The sequence below is a fragment of the Buceros rhinoceros genome, unplaced genomic scaffold (genome assembly GCF_000710305.1).
Source record: "Buceros rhinoceros silvestris isolate BGI_N320 unplaced genomic scaffold, ASM71030v1 scaffold10934, whole genome shotgun sequence".
NCBI lineage: Eukaryota > Metazoa > Chordata > Aves > Bucerotiformes > Bucerotidae > Buceros > Buceros rhinoceros.
Window position 1 is genome coordinate 31,820 of NW_010407709.1, and position 9,200 is coordinate 41,019.

A 9,200-nucleotide genomic window follows, 5' to 3' on the forward strand; every position below is an offset into this window, starting at 1 on the left:
GATACTGATCTAGTGATAGCGGTAGTTCCCACTGCTACCTCACCCAGCACCAAATTTTATCGACAAAGAGTCTGCAGGCATCCAGCTGCATGGTGTACATGTCTTACGTGACTTGGACTTTGCGCTGTGACTGTCCTCTCTCCAGGAAGCTACTGTAAGCAGTGGATCATAACAGACTTGCAAATAAGGGACTCCACATCCTCCGGCAGGAAAAACAAGCCCTAGTTTAATTGACTTTAGCTCATACAATTTAGGAAATCATCTAATATGGTCAGTTCTTCAGACACAAAAAAAAGTTAGGCTGCAAGACAAAATCCCGCTCCCACACACATCAATGATACAAGGGAAATTTTATTTTATACACTCTTGTGAACAAAGCAGATTTCATACGGAGAAGACAAGGAGGGAGTTAACATTTATTTACACATGGAATTTAGACGACGTGCTCACAGATCTCTCTACAAGGCCTTTTTTGTTGCAGAACATAGCTCCCCCATATCACAGGCATTTAAGACAGCATGCAGTTTACTTACAGCACAAAGTTTCACAAACATAAAAGTTCATCTACCAACCTAAAATAAATTAGAATACTGTCTCACATGAAATAAAGTTGCACCAGCAAACTGCAGTGAAATCTGATGCAGTTATATCATTCTAATAAAACGGTATTAGCTACCATATGTACAGTCAGTTACACGTAACACACCAACAAAATTACACTTCCTCGTTATTTACACTGGAGTGCAATCAGAGCGTACATCTAAAAAAAATAATTACTGCTGTGGCAGCTTTCACACACGCTTCTTTCCTGCACTTCCCAGGTTTCAAACACCCTGTTCCATAGCAGCAAAAGCCTTCTTTTGGTTCTGTGCTTCTGATAAAAGCATCACATTCACAAGTTTGGCTGCTGGGAAAACTAAGGAGAAGGAAGAGGCTATTTTACAAATGCTACAACACCCTTACTTCAACAGCAGAGGAAAGACATGTTTTAAAACACGTTACAGCACCTTAGAGCAGCTTCAAAGTGGACCCACCACTTATACACACTACGAAGTCTCCATCAGTTAAATATGTGCTCTTGCTTTCCACGTTGGTACCTGGTTAACTTCATCAGTTCTTACAAGGCTGGATTTTGCATTTGGCTTCAGACCGCAATGTCCAACCTGGGGAGCAGGGATGGAGTTAAACAGAATGACACCCAGGACAACTGAACAAGAAGATGTTTATAATAAAGACAGCTTGGAAGAGCTGCTGCACTTCTCTTAATGTAGGAAGAATAATTTAATAACCCCGTGCAATTGCTTTAAGTACGTTTATTCTTCAAAATACTCAAGGGTAAACAATTAGAGGCTTGGTTACAAGCTCATGAAATTATTCTGCTTTAACCAGAAAAAGCCCATCTTTCTGTATCTCCTCCTGAATATGCTGGCCTTAAGTCACTGCTCTTCCAGGACTTTATAATTCAGCTGTTAGGTCCTGGAACAAAAGCTGTCACATAAACAAACTGTTCCTGGATCTAACTCTGATCTTTGTATCCAGAAAAGGTATGTCAGCTATGGCTATGTTTAAGAAGTTTCTAATTTTTCCTTGTGGTGGTGGGGAAAGTCATATTAAGACCACACCAGAGCTGTTGACTCACTACAGCCTGTAAAATGTATGCTACATTTTACTTGCAAAATCCTTGTGGCAACTGAAATTAAGAAAAAAAATCATTATAACTAGAAATAGAAACACTCCTTAGCTTTTCTTCAATTTCCTGGCAAGCAGATAGCCATGGCAAGCCACAGCCTTCAAAGAATGCCTAGATTTCCATGATTTGTTTTACATCGTTATTTCTCTCCATTGGGCTAACAAATGTCACGGTCCAAGTCCTTCATCTAATTTTTAAGATATAAAGACAGAATCGCTAGGCAGAGAGACACAGTTTAGATTACTCCCATCTATTCCTATCCATCTCATCGAAGCACTTCTGAGGTTTGGGGAAGTCTCTAACAAACAACCACCAGTGCTGCCGGGCTGTGTGAGCTGAAGCAGTTAGCACAGGCTGCTCTACGGAAACCAGTGCTCAGGACCACCTCAGTCCAATGGCTCTGTCTACCACACTTTTCTTATTCACCACAAAAACTGTAACTTTCATGGCCTTTGCAACAGCATCCAGAATCACATCTCCTTCTGGATAAGGATGCAAAGTGTATGGAAATGATGCTACCTCAAAGAAAAATATTACAGTCGATGCTTTCACTTTCATTTCTCGACACATCACATGTTAGTCAGATCTCTCCATACCTGACTACCATCTTTGTTTGTAAAGTAAGTCAACAAGAAGTTAGTATTGCTAACTAGACACACAGCCTCTATGCGTGGATACTTGCCAGATAGGGAGGTAGGTACCAGATAATTCAATCAACATGAGCCAAATTTTTCAAGTCAGTCTTCTGATTTTTTCCTCTTAGCGTGTCTAGAAGCATATTTACCAGTCTAAATCCACCCAAAATAATCTTTCAGATTCTCTGCTTTGATTATACTTGAAAAAGCATCTACCTAGGCTGATGGCTTACAAACATTGTAGAGGAGTTGCATAAAACCCCCCCTGCAACTACCGATGAAACAGCCATCACTTCAAGAATACAGAAAACACATTCCTATATAAAAACATACCAGTGGGATCTCTGGACTAGAAAATGGGGAGCTATCAAAAGATCGATTTTCTTTGTCCAGGGAATCATCATCTTCATCATTTCTATGTGAAAATTTCTGCTTTAGTGCATGAGTTAGTAGAGCAACCGGATCCCAATCTGAACTTTTCCTCTTTTTGGGTCTAGAAAGAGGAGTACCTCCAGGTGACCTACGAAAAAAAAAAAAGAAAATTATTGTCTCCTGCTCCTAAGCCTGTGTTGAGCGATCCAAAATTGAGAGACATAATGTCTGTATACACCCAATCCTATAAATCCCTGATCACACAAATAATGCTGCTAAGGCTATTTTACAGCAATTCACCAAACAGGAGTAATACAAGAACACGCAACAACTTGTCAGCCAGATTCCTGGCTTGAAAATACAACTTGATGCTGTTCCATAAAGCAAAAGAGCAGTAATCAACACAAAGTATTCAAGTATTGCAAATAAATAGTGAGAAAAAAAAAAAAAGGCAAAACTTGCAGTTTTCATAGCAGGTCTCATTTATAAGTTATAGAAAGTATGTTAGGGGGAATCTCCCACTAACATATTTCATAATCATTGTGAACATAATGCGATTTAAACTTAAAATTAAGTTCAGAACCTTTCTATGGCTCGTGAAAGAACAAACCTACTAAATTCCTCAAAGCAATTATCTTTAAAGAAAACCACCACTTTAAGTAAAATATGCAGCCAGGTGACCATCAAGTTGATGTTGTTTAACAAGAAACCTGAAAGGATGGAATTCACCCTTCGTCTAAAATCAAGCTGTTGGAATGCTTGCCCAGTGCATAAGCTGGTGCTCAAATGGTGGAAACTGGGATCTTCAGGCTCTCAACTTTGGAGAGCAGAGGTCTTCCCTGTACAGGGCACACATTAAACTACTGTCAGAAAGATTATAGCAATTTTGATCATAATTCCCTCCAACAATATAAATTCATCACTCAGTTAAGTTCTACATTCAGAATACAGGTAGATGCCTAAACCCAGACAGCATTTTGGATGCCCACCTGCCACCTCCCACTAAGTATGTCCCTGCTCAACATCATGGTTGTTAAAACTGCCAACCTGAACATTTCACTTTCTTCACTCACCATACATGGGAAAAACCATATATAAGGAAACACAGAGGTTTAGCTAAGTGCTCTTTATATTTGCTTTATTTACTGTGAAAACGTCAAAGTGTAAAGACATGCTTTGGAGTCGCATATAGATAACTGGCGCAGGACTCGTGCTAATTATTTTCAGGGATAAAGCTCACAGTTAAGAAAACACTGAAATAAGAATGTATTAAGTTTTTGTGAGTGACACTCTTCCCATATAAGAGCTCCAAACATTCATTATAGACTCAGTTGTTCTTGCAGACTTTTCCAGCTCGAGAAGTCGAGAAGAGACATCTTACGACCTCCATCACACTAGCATAGCAGAGCAACACTGATCTGAAGACACACTGCAGTCTTTAGTAATTCAGTTTTGTAACACCAACTGTTACCATCAAAACAGCAGACCATTAAAAACATTTACGATCCGACTGCACTACTGAAATACAAATTTAGGAAACATTTTCAATGAATTACACTGCATGTATTTTCTTTAAAGCTAGGGCCAGAATTGCTTGGGTATGTTAAGATCAGTTTTCAATGTTTCCTCAAGGACCTGTCCTTTCACAGTGAATCCACAAAGTTTTTTTGTTCAGATCAACTTCCTGTGACTGAGAACAGAACTTTGTAAGCACTCTCCAGACAGCAATGCACCCACCTCCTCACAACGCCCTGAGACCTGTATACTCAAGCAGAAGACTAGTTTTAAACGCTGTGATATTCAGCATGTTTTAAAAGCATCTCTAAGCCATGTTGCAAGCATGTTACATTCCAAATTGGGAACTTAGGAGTTGCCAACTTAGGTTTGTCAGCAGTAGCTGCTCACTAAATGATGTTTCACATCGGTGTTCTCTGGTCCTACTCAAGTGCCGCGATGCTTTCACGGACGCACATTCAATTCAACCCACCTCTCAACAGCTCGCAGCTGAACTTTGTTTAGGTCTTTCAAAACATCCATCATACTAGGAACGTTCTTTGTCCTGTGGTGATCGGCACTATCAGTGGAGCCACCGTTTCTTGCAGCACGACGTTGTTTTAGAAGTTCAGCTGCGGAATTACTAGCATCAACACCAGATGGTACACCAGAAGGAAGTGGAGGAGGCGAGGGTATTACAAAGTGACTGTGAGAGACGGACAGCGGTGTAGAAGTCATGGCTGGCACTGTGTAAAATCCATCTGGTGTGCTGAATGTTTTAAAGGCTTCTGGATGCAGTTACAAAAGAAGAACAGATTTTATTTTTAGTCTACACACCTTCACAATTAACAATATTAAGCAACATCTAGGAGGACTCAATTTTAAGTCAAGATAAGGCAGCCCTCTTAAAGTGCTTTCTTACACACCTCACATGTTATACCACAGAACTACACTTAAAACAAAGAATATTTTTTATTATAGATTCAGAACACAGGAAATAACGAATCTGAGGTGTCTTGTACTGCTCCAATTAAGCAGCAAAGCAGCCTGGTCTGACGGTTAGAATAACCCACACAATGCAAAAGCAAAGATAACTACAAAACATGTAGAATAGACTACAGTACCGAGTGCAATGGAGGAGAGACAAAAGAAGAGCCAACAGGACAGCTAACTGGATCACAGAGGTGCCTCGCAATACACAGGAAGTTAACTACCTCACACCAGCCCAAATATTCAACAACCACATAGGGATTAATCTGCAAGTAACACAACCAAGATGCCAAAAAAGGAAAAAAAAGTCACAGGATAGTTGGTCTCCAATACAAGCTTCAATCTTTGATACATACATTTGCAGCTTCGCTTTTTGTTAAAGCCTGAACCTGACTGACTGACAATACTTTTTCTACCCCTTACTTTGATAACTTCTCAGAAAAGGTACAAAACTCCAAAGGGACAATCAACAGTCTGCTGCTTTTTTAAACGCCTATGGATAGTGTTGTTACTAAGCTCCTTCACATACGTGGAAATGAGCATAAAGATCACTTAGGATCAACTGCTCTCAAAATCGGCAAACACAACACAAATAGAAGGGGGCAGGGAGAGGAGCGGACCAAAAACTAAAAAGAGAAACACCATACCATATTCTGTAAATTAGTTGGTGTAACTTAATTAGAGAAGTTTGAGATGTTCTCTATCAACATCAGACAGGGCAAGCTGCGAACAGGAACTCTAGAACAAAGGAAAACTGGTTTGCTTCAAACCAGAAGGGCTTACGTGACGGAATGCTTCCCAACGTCTGCACTGAAACAATCGCAGCAATCTGACCGCGAAGGAAGCTTAGCTCTTCTTCGAGCGCAGAAATTTTCTGGAGTGCTGCTTGATCAACAAGACTGTCTTTTTGTATACTGTTTTTTGGAACACTTCGTATGGAATCTATAGATGGAGGTAGGTCAGGATAAGCTGTGGGGTTTTTTCTCCGTAACTGAGTCCTAGAAAACACAAAAGACGCAGTTTCAAAAGGCTCAGCTAGCAATGGAAATCTCAAAGCTTACTCACTGGCCGTTCAAGCAAGTTATCGTCATTCACCAAGACAAATTTGCAAATTATTTAAGAAAACTTTAAACTACTCAGAGCCTTAAAAGTATTTTAAGTCTCCCTCTGCTTAAGTACACTGTAGATCCTTGAAAAATCATCATAAAAAGTAGTCAGAAGATTTACTCAGGGACAGATCATACATCACATGGTCATATGGCAGTATTGAGCTGTTATTATTCAATAAACATGATGCTGACACCATAAAGTTGTATCTCCCTCCTCCCTACCCAAAAACAGTAGATATGAAAGCCAAAGAAAAAACACCTCTTCATTAGGCTTCACACATCTTAAGTCATTTATTGACCTCTGAAAGATGAATACTACAAGCAGCAAAATTGCAATCTTTCAGAAAATACATTGGAGAATAATAATGAATTTTAATACACACTCAGAGTAAGAACCTCATCTTCTGTAAGCCACATACAAATGCTGGCTGTATTAGAAAATTTTGCTACAAGTCTCAGGTTTTAGTTTTAAAAATTGTCTCAAATCTGTACCTGCAGAAATAACTTTAAAACACAGAATTATGAAATAACCGCTTTACTTCATTTATTCAAGATACATTAAGTTTTGATTTAAACAAAGCCAGATCTTCTCCCTTATGCTAATCACCCTTTTACTTCAAATCAGACCTGCAGCATTGCTTTCTCATTGGCCAAAACCCCTTGCTCTTCACATGATGGCTCAGAAGATGACAACAATTACAATACTTGTTCTTGAAAAACATCCCACATGGCCAGGAAAGGAGGAGGAGGAAAGAATGAAAACAACTAAAGAATGAACTTTTATGGATCTGTGAATCAGACTTGCACAAGCTAGACAAAACATGCCACGGCTCTTTTTAACAATTCTGACTCTTCCATTATTTTACCGCTGCTGGAAGAAAACCCCTTTCGTAATTCATCAGTAACACCTCAGGAACGACAAGATGAAACACAACTTCATCAAAACTTCACTAATAAAAAGTGGTTTATTTGATTAGTTTCCTGTAGTTTCATTACCAGCAAGCAGCACAAAGATCACAGGCAAACACATGCCAATACAACATAGAACTGCACTGTCTGACACAGATGTAGGACAAGACAATACAACCGTCCAAATTTTAATCTTGGTTCTGACTCACTCATCCTCTGATTCTGAACGGATCCTTTAGAGGAACTGTAAGCCAGCTTAGTATTTCTCCTCTAGTTAGGAGGCAAGGGGAAGACCTGTATACAACTTGCGTCTGAATTTGTTATTTCACATGTATTTTAGAGTGCTAAAAAATATTTTTACAGTTATAAAAAGAAATAATTATAAAAACTACATTCAAGGTAAATTTTTAAAATAAAGAAATTATGTTTTTCTTTCCATGAAAGCAACCACCAGGTTAACACGCACTGTAGTAATCAACATCAAAAGGAGTCGTTTAAATTTTTTTCTTGGCCTCCTCATTTTAACATTTATCAAAATACTTGTAAACTAAAATGGTAAGAATAATCTCATTGTATGCTGCAATACACAAGCTCTCCTTAAATTCCAAAGTACTTTGTGAGTGAAAACAAAATTAAAATACCAGTAATGAGGGAACTCAAATTCAGAAATCTTTCGGACAATACTCTACGTAGTAAGAATTTCCAGACACTCCTCCCTTTCCAGGAATTGCCTCAGTAAAAAAACCCAAAAATTTCCAGGGCTGAAAGAGCTAGGAAAAAAGCAAAAAACCCAACAAACAAAACGACAGACCACAAAGAAGAGAAGACACAGCTTGCTCGTAGTACTCCTTTTTATTCATATATTCTACTTTTACTTACCTAAGTCTAGTAAATGCTTGTCCTTCATCGTTTGCCACCCACAGGACATCAGCAAGCGATGGAGCTACAGGAGTTGGAGCTGTGCTTTGTTCATCATCCCCCAATGGACCTGGGTCTCGGACAAGCTAAAAACAAGCAAACCAAAGAAGAATGAAGAGAAACCAGATTCAGCACATACTAAAAGTTCTGCCTCCGCAAAAGGAACTTTTAAACAGTGCTGTGAGCAAGCTCAAAAGAGTGAGCATAAGGGAGTTACAGAAGCTACAAAGAACAGGAAAGCTATCACTACATTAAGAAAACAGAAAACTTAAATAGTTGAGGCATAACAATAAATCACTTACTTGAAAATGAGGTCTTGGGTAGGGCTCTAAGGAAAGAATTGTCCCAAGTCGACGGACAACGCTTCGAGTAGATCCATATTCCTTTTTTTGGCAAACAGCTATGAGCTAAAAATCAGAATACATTTTAATCTGAGAAAAAAATAACAAAGCCCTCTGTTCTTACAACTGAAATTAAATAATTTAATGTTGTACGTAACTAAATAAAATGCAGCTAGGTTAACCCAATGCTTCAATGCAACCTAACTTTTTCAAGCTGAAAATCTAAAGAGGCCTACGCTAGTTTTAGCGGACTGAGATACCGATAACAGAAAAAAGAACGTATTTCAGTAACCACAGGCACCTGTGTAAGTCTTGGGGAAAAGTAGAAGAGAAGTGAAATAAGTTTAATGCACCTTGAACCGATACTTCCTTATGCCTGAACATAACTGCTGGAAATGCCTTCTTGATGAGATTGCTGCAGGAAGGCATGTCCTGGCTGTTAGACTGATACTGCTGCTGAACATGCGAGTTTCCAAAAATATGGCCTGTCAAAAAAACCAGGAACTCCTGACAACGAAACCAGAACACGACCAGGAGAGCTCAGTCTAACTAGTGCTCCTAGGGATAGTTTCGTAGTTTCTCATAAACAAACCAAGAATTTCCTGAGAACTGCAAGTTGCAGCACCCCCTCACTACTGACCCCCACCGCTAAAGAGCTGCCTATAAACTCAGGCTCCAACATCAGACCTGGCGCTGCGCTAATGTTTTCGGTTTCCCACACAATACCTTTCCCAGGTCTCTG

General features: G+C 39.3%; 1 protein-coding gene across 1 annotated transcript; it reads right to left on the reverse strand.

Annotated features, from left to right (window-relative positions):
• Positions 1-1,064: 1,064 nt before the first annotated feature.
• On the reverse strand, positions 1,065-8,943 carry MTFR2 (mitochondrial fission regulator 2; the record flags this gene model as incomplete). The annotated part of the gene is made up of 7 exons (XM_010134596.1): positions 1,065-1,163; positions 2,659-2,845; positions 4,685-4,979; positions 5,965-6,179; positions 8,079-8,203; positions 8,420-8,524; positions 8,812-8,943. Coding segments are annotated over 7 exons (1,158 nt in total), but the record flags the coding sequence as incomplete, so codon positions are not given.
• Between the last annotated feature and the right edge of the window lie 257 nt (positions 8,944-9,200).